Source organism: Falco punctatus, assembly GCF_963210335.1.
Source record: "Falco punctatus genome assembly, chromosome: 4".
NCBI classification, from domain to species: domain Eukaryota; kingdom Metazoa; phylum Chordata; class Aves; order Falconiformes; family Falconidae; genus Falco; species Falco punctatus.
In genome coordinates, this window is record NC_137583.1 from 105845529 (window position 1) to 105866187 (window position 20659).

General features: G+C 38.0%; 1 protein-coding gene across 5 annotated transcripts in view; it reads left to right on the forward strand.

Annotated features, from left to right (window-relative positions):
• ZNF385D (zinc finger protein 385D) overlaps nt 1-20659 on the forward strand; it is a 472992-nt gene that overhangs the window by 441985 nt on the left and 10348 nt on the right. For all 5 annotated transcript variants that reach the window (XM_080385045.1, XM_080385043.1, XM_080385044.1 and 2 more), the window contains one exon: nt 19727-19960. In XM_080385045.1, coding sequence (XP_080241171.1) covers nt 19727-19960 — 234 coding nt within the window. The remainder of the gene's footprint in view (nt 1-19726; nt 19961-20659) is intronic.

Here is a 20659-nt window from a genome sequence, read left to right on the forward strand (position 1 = left end):
CATTCCCTTTACAAAATCTGTTATCTCACAGAAAATGTTTTGCTCAGTTATTGTGTGAAACACCTGCTATTTTGTCTTTATAAGTCATTTAAATTATCATCTGAGGGCTTTATTTTTAAATAAAACTGGTGTTCCAAAATGGTAGGCATATTTCTGTGTGAATTTGCAAAGAAACATGTGCCTGAACTTTGGACTGTGAAAGCAAATTATCATGATGTACCTGATATTCAATATCAAACACTTGACAACTTCTATGTATTATCCATGAAAATTACTTATAGAAAAAATGTTTTTATATTCATAGATGAATGGTTTTAATCATATTGATATCTTCTTGGTCAGCCAAATATTCTGGCACTACATGTAATACATGTCAATATAGAATCATCCAAGAATATAGCCAGTACTGTGTCTGAGTACTGCTCAAAAAGGAAGTGAAAATATGATCTAGGACAACTGCTGTGTTTGAAACTCATAAGCACAGAGGAAAGGATTGGGGGAGGCTTTTGGTTTTTAAGTTAATGGCAATGTAAATGTTTTTTTTTTCCAAAATGGAGTTCTTGTATTTTACATTCATCAGTGGACACAATAGTAAGCAGCGTTTTTGGCTCTGCCACTGTGCAATATTCCTTCCCTAAAGAGTGAAGATAAACATGTGATGTAAACATCTCCTGTCATACAAATGGATGTATTTTTTTTTTTGTGTGTGATCAAAAGCTCTCCATCAAAAATAGAAAATTGTTCTTTAGCCTTTTTTTTCCCTTTCCTGTTGAATGCTCACAGCCCTGGGCTTCTGTGCAGATTGCTTTCTAGGAGATTCCTTAGTCTTATTCCAAACCTTTTTGGTGTCTGCTTTTTTATTTAACTTCTATTCTTGGAACAGCTGTCTCTTCACATGTGCTAGATAACCCCCATATCCTTTGCTTCTTAAAATCTCTCCTTAAAGCCTGCTTCTCTTAAATAGCCTTCCAGATTCTTTCCTCTATACTCCTATAGCACACCTACTTCCACATTGTCTTAATATTCTCAGGTAACAGCATAAGTCCTACAGACACTTGCACAGAAGCTTGGTAGTATAAACTAGATTGTGTGAATTAAGGTCTAAACCTGTTAGAACAATGGTTTATTTTTTTTTTTCCTTGTGATGCTGCAAACATACGGGATGTGAAGTATTAATACTTTAGTCATTCTGATTGTATCAAGTATACATGCTAGGAAAGCTTATGATTAAAAAGCTGTCTCTGCTTAGGTTTACAAGTGTGTATTCAGACTTCATACTTTTGGGTATAGGTACAGTAGCAGAACCCAGACTTTGTACTTCATCTATGAGAAACCCTCCTATTGCCCACCAACTCTCAACAACAAAACCATAAAAGGAAATCCTTACGGAAAGTAGTCTTGCCACATTTCTGTCAAGAATTTCAGAGTTCGGTGAGTATGTCCCTTAAAATGAGCAAAGACATCCCTCTGTCCCTGGGCACTGAAGTGGCTCACTACTTCTGGAACACTGGGAAAAAAGAATTGTCACACCACTGTTCAACACCTGGTACAGAAAGAGGCTGATGTTCCAAACTGCACCGTACCTGGGTGCTATTTTTGTCGAGAGTGGTTTACAATAACATGGTCAATAATTCAGTCTGAAAAATCAGGAAATAAATATTGTAGGTATTACTATTACTATATTACAGCAATTTAAAACTTTGTCGTAAACTTGGTTAAAAGGTCAAAAGTATTCAAATCTGGAAGGGTTAACTCCTGCTTTCATGTATGTGGACTGGAGTGCTCAAAGTAGAACTGTGGTTCAGAGAAGAAAACAGGCAAGCTGATCCATTAATATAAAACCAGACAAAAACGTAGTTATTTAAAACCACAAATGGTGTTTTCTTCATGATGGTGAACAATTTAGTATTTCACAGAGTAAGCAGTGAGATGTATCCTTGACAGACGGATTCACAAATGTAGCTGTTATATGCTACTATCACGTTTCATTACAGAGGTTTTAGCATGAACACGGTACATGTTAAAGATGCTAAAAGTGTACGTTAAGAGGAGGTGAAAATTGCTGTCGGTGGCTGAAAACTGTCTTCCTTGCACAACAAACTGCACTGGGGAGGCAGTAAAGATTCTTTTGTAATAGTAAAGCTTTGTGGTGTGTGTGCACGTACACATGTATGTGTTTAACTGTGTATAAAGTAATGAAGCATCCTAGACTGTGCAGCTGGAGTGGGCATTCTTAAAACAAAAGGCCACATGCTAAGGACCTATAGAGGTCTCAGTGACAGGGATTTACTAAAGTGAAATTGTAGCTAATCAGTTTTTCTGTGAACTTCTCTGTAAGAATGATGTTTGGAACTCACAGTAGTAGTTGTAGACCAGTCCTGGGGCTTTTCACCTTGAAATTCTCTGAATTGATTTGGTCTGGCAGGTCTGGATTTCAATCCAGTCATGTATAACAGGGAGGGCAAGAAAGAACTGAGGAAATGCTGAAGGGTTTTCAGTCCCCTATTACTGCCATGACACCCAAGAGGAACATTCTTGGTTATAGGATATAGGAATGATTATGCAATTCTCTTCTTATCATCTGGATGAAAAAAACTGACCCAAAGCATTCCTTATATTCCTCTATTATTGCAGAGGTCTGTTCCAAAGTTGTAAGAGACCTCATGTAACTGCCTGTCACGGTTTAACCCCAGCCGGCAACCAAGCCCCATGCAACCAGTTGCTCACTGCCCCCACAGTGGGATGAGGGAGAGGACTGTAAGAGTAAAAGAGAGAAAACTTGTGGATTGAGATAAAGGCAGTTTAATAGGTAAAGCAAAAGCTGCACACGCAAGCAAAGCAAAACAAGGAATTAATTCACTACTTCCCATGAGCAGGCAGGTGTTCAGCCATCTCCAGGAAAGCCGGGCTCCACCACGTGTAATGGTTACATAGGAAGACAAATGCCATAGTGCCAGATGTCCCATCACACACACACACCGCCCCCATTCCTTCTTCTTCCTCCAGCTTATATACTCAGTGTGATGTCATACGGTACGGAATAGCCCTTTGGCTAGTTCAGGTCAGCTGTCCTGGCTGTGTCCCCTCCCAGTTTCCCATGTCCCCCCAGCCCTTTCGCTGGCAGGGCCCAAGAAACTGGAAAGTCCTTGACTGAGTATAAACATCACTCAGCAACAACTGAAACCAACAGTGTGCTATCAGCACCATTCTCAGGCCAAATCCAGAACACAGCTCTGCACCAGCTACCAGGAAGAAAATTAGCTCTGTCCCAGCTGAAATCAGGACACTGCCATTCATAAGATCTCATTGACTGTCTAGACATTTTGGTCTGGAGTAGAAGATGTTGCATTAAAGACCATCATTTTGGGCTGAAATTCTGTAAGCATGATTTGCAAGTTTTCATTGCCGTATCTGATCTATGCCAATGAATGAGTTTACATAGAAATTGGCATAGTGCACATGCAAACCAATTTACGTTCCACATGTGCAAAGCAATAAAATTGTTTCCAAAGCAGATAAGTATATTGCAGAGTGATTAATTACTTTGTAAAGTATCTGCACAATAGGTTGGACTGTTGGCTTTCCAGTTAGATATTTCAGATGCAAAGATGTCTGCTTCATACATGAATCAATGGTTCATGTAAGCTAGTACATAAGACATCAACCAACATTTGAATTTTGCTCTGTTCCTCATTTCCTAGTGCAGAGGCAGTTGGTATTAAAGGATCATCTGTTCATGAAGCTCAAGCTAGTCGTCCATTGGTCCCAGCAGAACTCTTGTGTAAACAACATGAACAGAAACATGGACAAAAAAATGCAAGTCTGACATTCAGGGTAAATTGAGTGAGAATTTTGCAAATTTGACAGGTGATTTAACAGCAGCTGCTGATACTGATGATACAAGCCAGTGCAATGCAGGGGTTTGGTCATAAAGCAGCAGCTTGTGAGTTACTGAGCTGTTAGTCTGGGGAAAAAGAAGAGAATCTGAAAGGAAAAAGTATTAAAGGCCTTAAAGTTCAAAGGGAAAAAAAGCAGTATATATAGACAAGATTAAGTGACATTTTTAAAAGGCTGAGCAGATAAACTTTTGAGCTAAATATATGTTTCCAGTTTATAAGAACATTGCTGAGGTATTTTGCATAATTTCCAAACTCATTTGATTTACTGTTGCTGATGCAAACATTACCTTTTGGAAGCTTGAAACAGCAAAAGAATATTTACCATTGTTCCCCTCCATCATGCATGCAGATTGGTTTTTTATTGTATGGATGCTGGCATTATTTATTTTCTTTTTTTAGAAAAAACATCATTGAAGCATTTGTTTTGGAAAAAACACATATAAAGAACTGCATGGACTTTGCTAACAGGTATGAGAAATTATATTTAAGAAAAGGTAGGTCACAATTTAGGCTTAAAGGTACTGTCATCCTCCCTTAAACTGGTTAATTCCAGTAATTATAATCTGACATACAAGAATATGGGAAAAGATAAAAACACTATTTTTGTGGAAGGGATCTATTGCAAAATCTAATTTTTGAGACTTTTTCGTAGATTTGCTATTGCAAGAAGAATTTATCTTGTTCCATTTTTGGTACTACGTATAGAAAAATTCTGATTTTTAGTCTCAGCCTGCATTTGAACAAACAAGCAAAATAACCAGGACTTTGGTACTGCAAACTTAGCCCATAGTGACTGGGGAGTGCAGTCACTCCTAGTGAATGCTTTGGGGAGGACTTGATAATGTCATGTCGTAGGACCGTATTACCGGTGGCAAACTCAGCAGAATCACTGCAGTAACCTGTCATACTTAAATCGGCAAAAGTGAGACCATACAAAGTACTTCTCTAGTTCTAGTGATTATTGTTGATAATAATTAAGGAATGGTTTAGGTCATGAAATGCATTCAGAGGAAAACTTGGTAGTCAGAGATACAATGTAATCAGCTCGCAAGAGACTTTCACCTATGTGGGATGGAATGAGACACCTGTTCTTATGTTTATAAACTATATCTTCGAGGAAAATATGCTAGATGGGTGTGCTCTGTAAAACCTAGCAGGATTAGTTTCAAAGATATTTTCTAAAAACACTGGTTATCCTAATATTTTGCTAAATCTTGTTTTTCCTGAGGTGTCAATTGTTGTGTGGCATTTTTTCAGTATCCCCATAGAGCAAAGAAGAGATCTTTATCAGACTCATCTCATTTGGCACTATGGTAGCTGCACATTCAGACTGATTAAAAGTGTTAATAAATTTAGATAAAAGAATTGATGATCATCTATACATCTGCAGATTTCTTGGCACAGGCACAGACAGGTTAGGTCTGCAATTCCCCTGTCCACATGGTCTATCCTTTTTAATTCTGCCCTATCTGCTGACATTTGAAACAGCTGCTACAGCCTGAAGTCACAAAAAGAAAGTTGTTACCAAGCACGGATGCTTTCCAGGCCAAACGTATTTATTTTTGTAGAATTAGCAGAAATCTTACATCTGCAGAGAGATCCATTGATTAGTTGACTATGTTGTGATTAATGCGTTAGAAAAACCGTCATGGTAGCTCTCAAGTTCATGCAAGAAAAACCATCATGGTAGCTCTCAAGTTCATGCACTGAATGATTTAAAGGTATGACTCTTTCTTCAGAGGGAAAAGATCCATTCACAAGCCTTGCTTATGTGCTAGCAATGAACCTAGACATTTAGACTGTGATGCAAACTATGCAATAGAAGAAATTGGGAGGTTGAAATCTGTATACACAGTTTTTCCAAAGCTGGGCAAGTTTACTGAGATTCTGCCTAAGAAAATGTGTTAGAAGAAATCCCATGTGCAATCACAACCTTACCTAATATGGGACTGGAATGTCAGTTATTGTGGGCTATGTCTTTAGATCCCAGAAGAGCAAAGACTAGAAGGCATTTTAATCCAGATCATCTTTTCTGGCATCACTAAGTCCTGTTGTCAATGAAGTATAAAGGGGTTACAACCTGATGAAGACAATGACGATGATTAAGTATATAAAGTAAACAGTAAGTGGATTTTAAATGGTTGCTTCCTTGCTTATTATATGAGGCTTTTTATTGGCTTTTCCCATAAATAGAAAAGTAGACAGACAAGACATAAAAAGGCACACAAAAATATATAACAAATGTTATGGGAAAAAAACCCCAGCCGCTAGAATTTATTTCTCTTAAATTAAGAATTCCAGTTAGAAAGAAGGAAAAGTAAATAGGAAGCTGTGCTGGCTGCTTGCTTTCAAGAGTTCCATTTGACAAGCTGCCTTTGTAAGTGCCATGGATGGCTAGCAACTTAAAACAATAGTTACAATATATACCTGAAAGATGTGAAGGGCTTAAGAAGCAGTTATATCTCTGAGGTCTGCTTATAGTAAAGAACCACCTAATACTTTGCTGTCGTAGCTAATGGTAGCTCCACTCTACTTCAATGAGTTTGTAGCTTCACTGTGTAAAACTGGGAAGTGTATTCTTCTTTGTACTGTATTTCTAAGAGTTCTTCTATCATCTCAAACCTGCATCTTCTACTGCGTGCTGTTGCATTTGAAGTGTTGGAATATCATCTCTACTATACTAACAAGTGTAGACTACGTATAGAAGGAGTGAAAGGTTTTCTTTTGATGTGAATTGTGTTTAGATTATGCCACTGCTTCTCTGCTGGAGCTACATCTTAATTTCTTATAAAACATGTCTGAAAGCTTTAAGAACAGGTTTATAAAAACATAGTTTTGGAGCATTGCTTCTCATCTCTGACTTGTGAAGTTTTTGACTGAATTATGGACTCTCCATTCCTGCAGAACTTTACTGATGATACAAAGCACACTTCCCAGACTGAAAAAGTTTAGTCCTGTCTACCGTGATCTTCAGCTATTTTTTGTCACCACAATTCATTTTAGGAGAAGTATCCAAGTGCTTATCCAGTGTGATTTCCTGCCATGGAAATAAAAGATGGAAGTGTCTTCTGTTCCATGTGTGTGAACAATGCACAGCCATTACAAATTTTGCTTTCACTATTACCTGGACATGCAAGAAATCACACACCTGGGTGCTATGTAGGAAATGGACTTGGGAAGCACAGTACAGTGGCTTTCTGGGAAAACTGGTGGAAGGCTTATTTTGAAGCCAGATGCTTCAAAACCCTTCCATTTTCCAAATTACTGCTAAAACATACATTTTAATGTGGTACATTATAAATATGATATATCTGTGTTCCACTAGTATAATTATTTGCATGCTAATTTCACATTTTTTAATGTATGAGGAAGGGGAGACAATATGTAACCCTTTGAAGAGGAGGGAGGCAGCAAACATTTTGCTAATGGTTTCATGGTAGCAGAAGCCTAGATTTGTTGCTTCAGGCATTTTTCCCAGCTTCTTGTTTTCCATTTCACAGAATATCTTACAGTTGTACAAGTGTATGTATTTTTCTCATGGTCATGGAGCAAGGCATGTGATAATCTGTAGATTCACTTGATATGTGGTTCAGAGGCCTTGAGAGGGAGGAACCAGTATTCTCTTTTCTGGTCAATTTACAGTTTTTCTCTCCCACTCACCAAAAAAAATCTTAAAATCTATATAGATATATCTCCTAAGACTGTAGCTAAAATACCACTATAATCAATTGACTTACAAGGTCACAACTGATGCAGATTTTCTGGAGGAGAGCTAAGCTAGCTCTCTACCTGCCTGCCAAATGGCTAATGCAAAAGCATGATGTAAGGAAACTATTTGTGCAAGGGTTGTCCAAATTCTTTACATTGTGAATTAACCCTTTCTAGTTTTCATAAAGGAAGACACTGAAATTATCTAAAAGGCTGACACCTGCATTTCACAGTATGCATTGCCATTTCAGGGACTAGCATATTTGAAGTTTTATTTCAGAAGAGCAGTTCTGTCATCTTTCACAACCTGCATTCAGTTTTCTAAAGCGCTGTGCAATGCAAAGTGATCCTAAGTAAACCTATTTGTAATTTTGTCTGTATAGAATGGTAGCAACCTTAGGATCTTGAAAACGTATCTAATATAGTATATCAGTACTAAAGAGATGCTTAAATGTTTTTGTACTAGATGCTGCAGAAGATGAAGGGTGTTCAGATGTTTGTTGTTGCAGCTGCTGCTTCTCTACTAATGCTGTCATACTACAACTGCTTTCCAAGATTTTTGAAAGCTAATACAAAGACTTAGGCTCTTAGTTCCATATAACTTTTTTTTTTTTTTAAGTGCAGGAAGATTCCCTTGAAAAAACATGAAAAACTTAATCATAATGTTTTTTATTATTTGCGACACATAAAGGAAGAGTAAGCAAGAAAAGGTAAAGTAAACTGTACATCATAAAAAAAAAAATAGCCCTCCAGCAATCCCCCAGACCTTACACAGAATTTTTCTGGGTTATTGTTTTTAATTGTATGCTCCAGTTGCTACTATTTTTCCCCATTCTCTGTGTATTCTACTCCTTAATAGGTCTTTGAGCTGAAATTGTTGCGATGATATCTGATGGCATTATAGAAGTGCTAAACCCACTACTTTTTATGAAGAAAAAGTGAATTTTAAAGAAAAGTCACTGATGCTAAGATGAGTGAAGGTGTGGCTATGGAATGATGATCTGATTGTTGCAGATGTTGATACTTTGAACTTGCGTGTTCATTAACAAATAATTATATGGCTGAAAGGCTGTTGAGGCAGGCAAATTGCACCTATTCACCTAGACACTGTGTAAACACGACTACATTCAGGTATTCATAAAATAGCTGCAAATGAGGGCAACTTTCAAATTTCTTGAAAATGCTTGTACTGGTGCTTTCACGGGCTCTTCATGTATTTTTCTCCGTTATAGTGTACATGGGAGAGAGGTATCACAGAATGCAGACTAAGGAACCAGCAGTACAGTATATTATGCTCCTAGAGAGAACTTTTATTTTCTCTCTTTCGCTTTTCTAAGAGCTAATTCTGGGTCTGAATGATGTCAGATGTAGTGATGTCTGAATAACTGTAATGTACAAGAAAGGAAAAATATTTTAACAGAGGGAGCTAGGGTATGATCTTGTAAGTGGTGTAGTATTTGCAGCCACATTTAGAAGGGAAGCTGAAACCACTTCTGTTGCTACTGTGTTATGTTGTTAAGGAGAGAACTGCATACAAAGGAAAATGTGGCACATGCAAAGAATGGCAATTTGAGTTTACCAAAGAAATTAATAAAAAAACTGTAATTATGCTCATTAATATCCTCCCCTACTGGAAAGCAAAATGTGAAAAGACCAACCCTTACAGAACTAGCACAAACAATTTGCAATTATTAGCAGCCCTGCTCCTGTTGCATAGGGCTGTTCCCTTCAAATGTCCCTCCATGACATTTCTTCTGAACAGATTGTAGCTCTCACTTTGCCTATGACTAATTGCCTAAGAATCACACCACCTAAAATGTAGCTACTTTCACTCAATGTGACAGAACTTTCGTCTTTGCAAGTACTGGATAAAACCATCCAACAAATTAACTACGTCACTATCAGTGTTAAGGTGTGTCACTTTTAGTTTTCCAGGTAATATAGGCCTTTAATATCAGCCTTATGAAAGAATACATAAGAAAAGGTCAAAGCACTGCCAGAATTAGATACCTCATCTGAGATCCTACAAATGTTTGCTAAAGCTAGTCTTGTGCTGCCATTTTGATGCTAATTTTTGTTAATATGCAGCTGCTGTCTTCTTCTGTCACTGCAAACTAAAAGCAGTCATTTCCTTATTAAGGTGTATTCTGCTAGCTTTGTGTAATTGGTTAACTTTGTGTAATTGGTTAGATCAAGTAATATATTTGATTCTTTAAGCTTTGAATTAGGAGTGGTATCTATGAATGGTGCCATTATGAAATACATTTGTGATTTTCACTGTTCCCTTGTGTGCAGAAGACTTTCTATAATTCAGAACAACTTTGGGCTAGGAAAGCATCACTTCTTCCATTTGGCTTTTGTGGAGAACTTGCCTGATAAAAATTATGGTATTGACTAAATAAATATTCCAAACAGCAAAGCACTGATAACCTCTCTGCTGGGTATGTGTGGATGGTGCCAGGGAGTGCCACTGGAAGAGATGAAAAGAGTTGTTTCATACTCTTCTGACAAAGAGAAAAATTGATGAAAGGGAACTCACTGAATTATTGAAATAGACAGGTTTCTCCTGCTCTTTGCCTGATTCCAGGACCATCCATTCAACCTCAGTGAGGTTTACTTCATGTGTTCTGCCAACAAATGTAATTAGGCTAATAATAGTTTAGGTGGTAGCACCTAAAGGTAGAGGAAAGACTGACACGTGATAGCCAGCAGAGACTGCTGGTGTTGTGCAAAATAATTGTTTTATTTCAAAAAGTAAGAAAAAGCAAATCAAAACCTGTAAATCCTGCTAAGAACTATAATGACAGCACGTTATTTAGAAACTCTTGGTCTGGACTGTCTGTGCACATCATTCAATGTCTTTAACTATAATGATGACACAAGGTGTTTTATAAGCCCTTTGTTTCAGTCTTAGCCCAGAAGCAACCTGTGGTGGGTTGGAGAGGGGAAGGACTAGAGGGAATGCAGGCAATAGTAGGAACATTTATTTTAGGTGGTGGAACATGCTGAAGATATAAGAGCAAGTTAAATAGATGGTCATAGTAACTGCAGCTGTGAGTAATAAAAGATCTTTTTACAGACTCTCTGGAAATTGCAAGAGGTTTCCTTTCCCTGGCAATCATTTGGGTGCTACTCTTGGGATGCACCTGTCAATTTATGAAACATGTTACCAAAAGCATGTGATCAGCCAAAGGAAAAATTCATTGTAAAAGCATTGGACTGAAGAGGATTACTAAAAATCACAATGGGATGGCAGAAAAGTCAAAACATATTTATTAAGGATAATAACACTACCATCTTCTGTTCTGTTCTCTCATCAATTCCTTGTGAAATTTTTTCCTCCAAAATTTGGATATGTAGTATCTCAACTACTTAGGGAAGAGCAGGTGGTTGTAAGAAAGCCATTGCTGATCAGTCCACAGAACACATCTGCTGCAGGCTCTACTTCAGTGTGCTCCAAGACAGATGTCTGAAAGAATGTATGTCTTCTCGCTGCTCTCTCTGCCTTCATTCCACTGAAAAAAGATAGACAGTTACAACAGATGCTGGTACAGCTTCAGACAATTCCTGTGTTAGAGACAATGTCAGTTTATTGCCAAAACCAGATTTACTAGCTCAATGCTCTCCAGTAAAGGAAGTAAGCTGCTGTAAAGGTAATAGCTTTAATTATTCTTCTATTCAAGACAGGAGAATGCCATGAGGTATTACACTTAGGAGGGTGGTCAGAAGTCAGAGTTCTCAGAAATTCTGAGTTGGATTCCAGTTATTTTAATTTACTTCTAGGTTCTAGGACTATAGATCTGTTTTGAAACTTAAAGTTTAGATGAAAGTTTTGAAAAGAACATTCAACTTGCTTAAAACGCAAAAAAAATCAGCTCCCTGCTTAAAATGGAGAGCAATCCTATGCAATCTGCAGTGCAGTTCACTTATTCTTTCCTTGTTCCATTTGATTAATGAAAGCAATGTATTTTCTCTCCTTCTGCCAGTGATTAATACTTCCCCGTGCTTCTTTGTTTTTGGTGGCAGATTGCTGGGGGAGAGATTCCACAGCAAATTGGTTTTGATATCAAGTTTTAAATAAACTTTGCCAGCCTGCTTGTTTTGTGAAAAATACTTCTCAGTCTCCAGTGGTGTACAGCCTGGACTGTATCTGCTCTGTCTCTGTTACAGAGAAGGTGAGTTTAGGAGAGCACCTTTCAAAGCTCGCTCCCATCACTATTGCTGATAGTGCAAGGTGAAAGAGAACAGCTTGGCTGCTGCTTCCTTCCCCATGTCTGTGGGGTAGGCTTGTGAGGGCAGCAGGACTAGCAGGCAGGGACTGAATCATAGTTACACGCTGGCTTCAGTAACCACAATTTGTTCTTCCAGGTACATGGCTTGAGTTGTAGCCCTAATGGGTGTTTCAGTGGAGAGGTAATACGTTGAAGCCATTGCTGTTAGTGACACAGACAAAAGTTGCTCCCTGGATTCTCCTTGGAGAAGCACTGCTTCCAGTACTGACTAGGTATAATTCATATCACCTAGACCTTGGTGGTGAGGCAGGGCCTATTTTAAAATAGTATTTTGGACTACAGTCTACACCAGTGATTCACACCGTGCCAAGGATGTTCCTGAACATGGGAATGCAACATCCATTCATTTCCACTGCTGTGGCTGTCTCTGGATGACTTCTGGCCAAAGCTGAATCTCCCAGACATCCCTGGGCAGAGGCTGGAGTTCACTGTGAGCCAAGGAGCAACAGGCAGCTCATGTGCAGCTGACCTGTGTTAGAAGATAAGAGACTTTAATAATATGGATGAGGACTGCTGTGCACATGTTGGCCTCCACGCTGCAGGAAGGTACATTCAAGGCAAATTCATTTTACTGTAGTCTATCTCACAAAGCCTTTTTCTCTAGCGTGCTTTTAGCTTTTAAGGAATTGTTTTCAATTCCTTGGTTTTTACTGGTGGTAAACTCAACTGATGCTCGATTTCTGCTCATGCATTAAGGTTAACTACATATATATTTTTGGTTGTTTGTTTTTGCTTAAAAGTTGGGAAATGCATACTGAAGCATGTGCAGATGTAAAACTGGTGGCAGCTTGCCAGTGTAGCCTTTGATGTTGCCAAGCCTGAGAGGCTTATGGATAGGATAATACAGCTTTTCTTCTATATGTGTGATCAAACCACCACATGCATGTTTTATTCCTTACCTTAAAAGCAATGTTTTACATTGCACCCTACAAAATAAAAATGTACCTATCAAAACAAAATCTAACACCCTGCCTCATGTATAACCTTCACGTTAGAGTCAAAATAGATGTGTTATTTTAGTAGGGCTGCTGAGACCACAATCTGCAAAAATTCCTCTTTGCATTTGACTGTGAGCTCCACCCTTTAAAACAAACACTTTGTCCTGGTTTCAAATTGAATTTTTCACTACATGAGTCTCATTAATTAAATGGCAAGAATAGCTTCAGCCCGTGACCTGTTCTTCCCCCTGCAGTTCCTTGTGCGAGGACCCTTTCAGTCGTAGCTGGTGAAAGACGTTTTTCTTCTGCTTGGCTGAGGAGAAATCTATACAACAGAAAGGACACCTCAGCATCCATCCAAACTCAGTTGTCACAAGAGTTGCTTAAAATAACTTGAAAATTAAATGGTTTCTACTCATCATCTCCTTTCCTTCCAGACACATTTTTGTCAGCTGTGTTTGCCCAAGAATCCAAAATTCAGACACGGCGTGACATTTCCCTACCTTCCGCCTTCCCTTTCCACAGGCCTTTTACCCCCAGCTGTTGCCGTTGCTGCCAGCTCCGTTCAATTAACCTCAACAGGAATGCAGTCATCCCTCGGCGGTTAATCCTGTTCAGGATTAATGAACTGTGCTTTAAACCAAGGGAACTGCTAGTAAAAACGAGGTATAATTTCATTAGAAAATTGTGTACTGCTAATTAATGAAGAAGGTCATTTTAGGACTTGGCAGAACTAAGTTAACTGAAAAAAAAAAATCCACAGAGCAAATACGTGAAGTTTGCTACTTTCTCTTTGCTCTCGCTTTCTCTGTGGACACCTTTTGACTCCAAACATCCTATTTTCTGTCTCCCTTCCCTCAGGTCACCACCAAGGCATGTCACTGGGAAGTGTGGAGTAAGGCAGCAGTAAAATGAGGCCACTTGTGGAGCCACTTGTTTCTTCGTCCTTTGTTTTTGGGTGATGAACACTGTGTATAATGTGATTTATTTAAGTGTTAAAAAACAGGGACTGGTCAAAATACTGAGATCATTGCTTCTCCAGTTACAAACCAAGAAAATCCCTGGTATCTGGCTTTCATGCTGGTCCTGGGAAAGTTTTCAGTCCTTCGGTTTCTCAGAAGTGCTTGCTCCGTACATTTGAGCAAAGGCTTGGGTGATACTTTGGGTACATTCAGCCTTTCACTTTCTGGATATCAAAAGCAGTCATGATGGACACCTAGACAAAGCAAACAAGGAACTTTAACAAGAAAGTGACTGACAAGCCAGGGCAGTGGCAGGGGAAGGAAAACAGATCAAAAAAGGCAGCTTGTAAAAAATTTGCAAGTTCTGTTCCTGTTTGGTGATACACAGCTTGATTTATTACCTCAGAGCTCTTGACTCTTCCATTATGGCGTATTAATTAGTATCTGTCCCGTAAAAGATCAGGTAAATGTCATGATTTCCAGTATTTTGTGTTGATTTTCACTTAAAGTGATGAATTACACAACTGTCATTCAGGTACTTCAATCTTTTATACCAAAAAAATTATGACATGCGGTACTTCACTCTCTAAACTATGCTGTTGTAATTGTTTTTTTTTTTCTTACCAGAAAACTACATGGGTTCTTCTAAGTTCTAAAAATATACTTTTGACTCTCCAAGTAAATGATATACATTCTGGGAAGTATATATCTATAAAAAATAGATTGAATCCAGGTTTGGAATGTAAAACTAAGTTTAATGACTGAAATTTTCATAATATGATACCAAAAGAATCTTCTGTACAATATATTGCAATGGGCCAAATACCTACCAATCACAAAACATGCAAGTTTGTATTCGGTACATATAAAGGAGGAGGAGTTGATACATTTGAGTCAAAGTTCCCCAAAGTGTTTTGTTTAAGTGCCAGAGCCAGCCAATGTGCTAGCACACATGCTTATGTTTTAGCATATGAATACAGAAAGTCAGCCAAGCATGAAAAGAAAGTCAGTTGCAGTTATTTTTGGGATGGTACTTTGTTTTTTATATACTCCACTGTTATATTTATAGATTCAGAAGAAATTACGTCTTATCTTCAAATGTAATTACCACAGAGGACATGGAAAATGGGATTTTCAAAGCAGCCCAAGGAAACCGAGGACTCACTTCTTAGTAGGCAGGAAAATAATATGCAGTCTCTTTTGAACATGGCAGTATTAAACACCTGTACGGGAGCATTCTGTTACTTGATGCAGGTTTGCTATAAGCGATCCAGCTGACAATGTTTTTGCAACACTAAGAGGTCTTACAGCATAGAGAAATATTTCATATTAAGTTCTGTTTGTCATGAGAAAGAATTTGCTTTGTAGTTTCTGCAGGGTGAGGCAGGGAGAGGGCTGTTTGGATTTTTGGGGTTTTTCCTGGACAGCATTATGGGCCAAAAGCTCAATCCTTTTATGTGAAAGGCAAATTTTGGTTTAAATGAGACCAGAATGCATGCATATGTACTAAATCAGGTATTTTCAAATGCATGCCACTTGAGATTGCAGAAGAAAAAACACACTCACAAGGAGTGATTTTTTTGAAGTCAGAGCACTTTTCTCTCTGTGGATCCATTTATAGTTTCAGGATAAGAAATTCTTATGTTTAGTAGCAGGAACTGATGAGTAAGACTTTCACAAACTCGGAAGAAAAACATGAGTTGTAATTTTCTGTTTCTTCAGCCTAAAGAAAATTCAGGAGTCTTGTAGCTGGGATATAAAATCAGTCCTGCTTACTTAGGAGGACCTTAATCACAGACTTCCAGTTTTCCACTTGAACTGTGGTATCTGTAGTACCCAAAGGAGTCAGTTCTCACAGAACTTTTTTCATCACCTTTTTGTTCTGGTTAAAAATATATCTTTGATTTTGCCAGTGACCAAGATTAGATTTTAATGTAATATTTTTGTATTTTTAATTTCTCTTCTGTTGCTATATTAAGACCAGAAACACAAATGGATTATTGTGAATCCTGAAGTGTTCCCTTTTTTTGCTGCTGGAGTCCAGTTCCATACAATATTAGCAATCAGCTTCTATGCCAAAGCCAAGCAGTGACAGTTGCAATAATGAATATTTGCTGCAGGCCACTGGTATGAAAATAGCACAGTGCTGCAAGCCTGCGTCACCAGAAACAAATCTGCCATGTGACTGTGACTGAATTTCAGCTCGATTTTAGATCATTTATTAGTGAGACAGTTCTTAAAGCGCTATCATAATATAATGTTAAGAAATGCTGATTCAGTCTTCAAGGCATCAGTTCCAATGCCTTCCTACTCCTTTTTGATGTTCTGTTGGGTTGGTTTAATCCCTCGTACCTTTAAAGCTGTACCTCGTATTTAGGGCACTGAGCTGTTTACAGGCAGCAACACTCTAATATATTCAGAGAGACCTATGCTGGTTAGTTCAGAAGTTCCAGGGAGAAGAGGATTTGAATTCCCTCTTTGTAAGCTTATTTGACAGCTTTTAGAATGTTTCCTCCTTAATTCCTGCTGATAATTCTGAAGTTTATACGAGGAGGAGCAGCTTTGCATGTTTAAATGTGTCATGGCTCTTACATGGTGAACTTGTATATGTTTTGATGTCATTTGCATTAGTGGAATATACGATGTATTAATACAGGGCACCTTTTGAAAGTGCAGAATATATGCACTGAACTGATGGTTTTTTTTAGTTGAAGAATATGCTGATGGCATTTACCAGCTTTAGTTCAATTTTTATATAGAGTGCTGCTTTCACACATGCATATCAAAATGCCCTCAAAAGGACTAGCAACATTTATTGTATTTTCTTTTCATTTTAGAATTATTACATAGTGAAATGCTAGATCAGCATAGATGTAGGAGGCCAGATGTTTGAAGCAGAGTAAAATCTGAAGTTACTTCAGTTTTTTTTGTTGTTCATTGCCTCAGGTTTTCCTATGGAAAATAAAGAAATTATGATCTATATTTTCTTTAAGACAAGATACTGAAACTTGCACCACAAAGCTGGTAATGGTGATTGATGTAGATACCTAATTTCCTGTGAGATTAGAATGAGCACCAACCTTGCCATCAATCCTGAGAGAACGTTAGTGTCTTATTTTTCTTTTCCTTCCCTCTCCCTGATACCATCTACAATCTGCCTTCCTTTTCACCACAAAAGTACATTGGTTACACCTACTACTGTACAGTGGTACCAGGATGGAGAAACTGAAGTTTCAAAACCAGCGTTAGGTACTGATGGGATTGGGCTTTTGGGGAAAATAATTTCACGGTAGCAACTTTCAATTGAAGGAAAGTCAACATTGACACAGATTCTCTGGGATGGGAAAGGAGTGACCAGTTAAATATATAATCTTGTGGACAGTTCTACAAAGGCTTCATTTAGACATCAGGTTCCCATCAAAAGGCCTAGTATATCAAAATAGAGTTTTTCTTTTGAAACCTTATTGTTGGTCTGTAGACAAAAATAAATAAGAACAGAAGTTTCATCAAGGTAACACCATTCCTTCTGTAGCAGTATTTGACATCCCCTATACCTTCAGGATAAAACCACCTTCAGACTCACTCTCAGGAAAAAAAAAACAAAAAACCAACAACAAACTCTGATTAGACCTGGAGCGGGACCTCATTTTTTGCTATATGCTTTAACACCTGGCAATATGTAGAATATTCACACGACAAACTGTGCTTTCTTGATTTTATGAACAATAATTTTTAAAAACCTTCTGAGAGAATATGTATAAACGTTACAAAATACACAATGTATAGAAATTAATAGGGCTTGACAGGTCCTATTCCCACTGACTGAAAGGGGATCATACCCAGGCTGCCTGTGCAGATACCTGTTCATCCGGTTTCCAGTCCTCCGGTAGGCAATATTTCTGCATCTCTGTAGGTAGGCTATTCTGAGGCTCTACAAGCTTTAGTATTAGAAAGAATTTCCTGATGTCTAATCTAAGTCTTTCTTGATGTAATCCAATAGTCCTTGTCCTATTTGGACAGATCAGGGAGAAGAGTTTATTCTCTTTTTTTAGCTGCCTTCTACAGATATGAAAAATGTTGTCAGTGTTTACCCTTCATCTTCTGTATTCACAGTCCATGTTTTCTGAACCTCTGATTTTGTTTGGCTTCCTCCCTCGCAACCTCTCTCTTGCTGGTTTGCATTTGTATTGCTGCTGGATTAACAAAGAAGGAATTAATTGTTAATTTTTGATGTTGCAGTCCCCAGGCTGGACATAGGACCTCCAGTGCTGATTAGAGGGGGAAAAAAAAATCTTCATCAGCCTCACTTTGCACTTGCAATATGTTGGGGACCTGTTTCATAACATGATGATATGAGCTCTGTGTTCATCTTGTTATCTACTACTGAAATCCTTTTCTGAAAAGCAAGCAAACAAACAGACAAACAAACCAACACCAAATCAAACAAACAAAACAACCTCCCCAAAATGCAGTACTGAAAAGCATCTAATTTTCTAGACTGTTTCTCCAATGCATTGAAATTGTTTTGAATAATGTCTGTCAGTGTGTTTGCACTTGCTCCCAGTTTGCTATTGTCTGCTAATTTTATTAGGCATGTTCTTCATTAATGAATTTGTTGAACAGTACTGGTCTGAAACATACCTTTGCAGCATCGGTTAATTGTGTCCCTCCTGCATCACTGCACATACTGAGATCTGCAAGTGAAATAATTGCTGTTTTGCCTATTCTGATAGATGGCAATGAATAAAGCATGGTACAAGTAGAGGACCGCTAACACCAAGGGATGTATGAAACCCAAATGAGCTGGCTAGGTTGGAAAGTACCCGGTTCCAGGAAAGTAAAGTAACTAAGTTCTCAGTAAAGTAACAAAGATTTCTTACAGAGGAATCTGCTACTCAGTAGGCTTAGTATGACAAAAATACAACACTGCAAAGGCAGAACAGCTCCCGTCCTTTCTTTCCTTCTCCTGTCCCTTACTTGCCATCTTCCCCATTGACTCAGTGCTGGATCTTACTGTCCTCTACCCTCCTAAGTACTTAATTATCAAATGATACTGCTATATCCAACTGTTGTGTATGTTATTTAAACCACAATATCATTGTGTATTTTCTTTCTCTTGGATTTGAGAACTACAGAAAAAGCACAAGTTCTTAGATGCAAGCACTGGGTTTCCAAATAAATTTAGGTATATAACATCCTTACAGTTTTTCCAAACATTCCACTGATACACAGAATGGAAAACTTATTAGTGTTTGTGTAGGTTTCTGATATAGAATGTTGTATAGTCGATTACTGTTATTTGTATATATTGTTATTATGTAATAATGAAGAATAATAATGTATGGATAAATGTGTACTGTGTATTAATAATTAACTTTATTAATTTAATATTTGTTTTGGCTTAATATCAAGTGAAATATTAATTTGACATTTTAATTTATCAGATATCAAGAACAGACAATTGTTTTAATTTTAATTTTATCAATACAGAATGTTAAAACTTTAGTTTGGCTACTCAATCATTGTAAGTATTATGTGGTACTATGGCAGTTTGTGCATCTGAAGTGCTGTTTATAAATTTTAACTGCCTATTGTACGGGTAATTTCCATGACCTCTTTTAGGGGATTATCTTTCAGTTGTACAGTACAGTCTTAATGACCTGTCTTTTCAGCTTATGAATTCTGTATTTACTGGGTGTTAGCAGAATACAGGAGGCAGAATGTGGCATTTTGATACATGGGAGTACTGTATTTTGTAACCACATGAAATAAGGTCACATTTAGTTCATTACCATTAGTCAAACCATCACCAGCACAATCTGGCTTTCTGTGTGGTTACAGCATTAGGATGCAAACAAGCAAATGCCAAAGGTCATAACCTTATTTTTTTGGTTTTGTTTCCTTCCATCTTCTCTATTTGCCCACAGACGTTACCACAGGGACACCAGCAATATCAACGATGACAACCGTGGAGATCAGGAAGAGCAGCGTTATGACAACTGAGATCACCTCTAAAGTGGAGAAAATCCCCACGACAGCCACTAGCAGCACCACATGCCCTTCCGTTGAGACTGAGGAAGAAAAAGCAAAAAGACTGCTGTACTGTTCACTATGCAAAGTTGCTGTCAACTCTGCCTCGCAGCTGGAGGCGCACAACAGTGGTGAGATGGAGCAGTGCTTGCTTTCTTCCTTTTTTTCCTTCTGTCTCAAGAGCTCTGCAATTATCTTCCCCTGAATAGATTAGATCTCTTGCAGCAGGGGACAAAGAGGTGGCAGAAAACTGGCAATTACATGGAATTCATTAACTAGTGAAGAATAAAAATGACAGGCAAAGAGGCTTTCATAAAGGGAGGAAGAAAGGAATTTTATTGCATGCAAGTTACCCATTTTTGTACATTTTAGCTTTTGCAGCTTCCAAACGTTATAGAGCTAAATGACAGCTCATGCTTCATTACCTTTGGTGTTCAGAGTTTGCATAGTTTTGTTTGTGCCAGCTAGCAAACTGAATATGAATACCATTAGTTTTGTTTGAAATCTAACAAATTAAGGCTGAAAGAGGGACCATCAGTCAGTCAGAGTTCAATGATGAGAGTTAGAATTTTTAGCTCCATATTGCCTGTTAATAACTTGTTAAAATTATGTATATTTTCCTTTTGTTTTCATCAACTGAGAGCAACCGCTGCATGAGGGTTGAATGGGTAATTGCTTACCTCCCTCTTTCTTAATTTTTGAATGCTTTCTTGTTATTAGTGCTAGTAGCATCAGTATGTTCTAGTAGTAGAAAGCCATCATTCACAGTCACTATTTTAAGCACCTTATTGATTGGCTGTGTGGTGAGCGGGGTTAGAAGATCTTGGGAT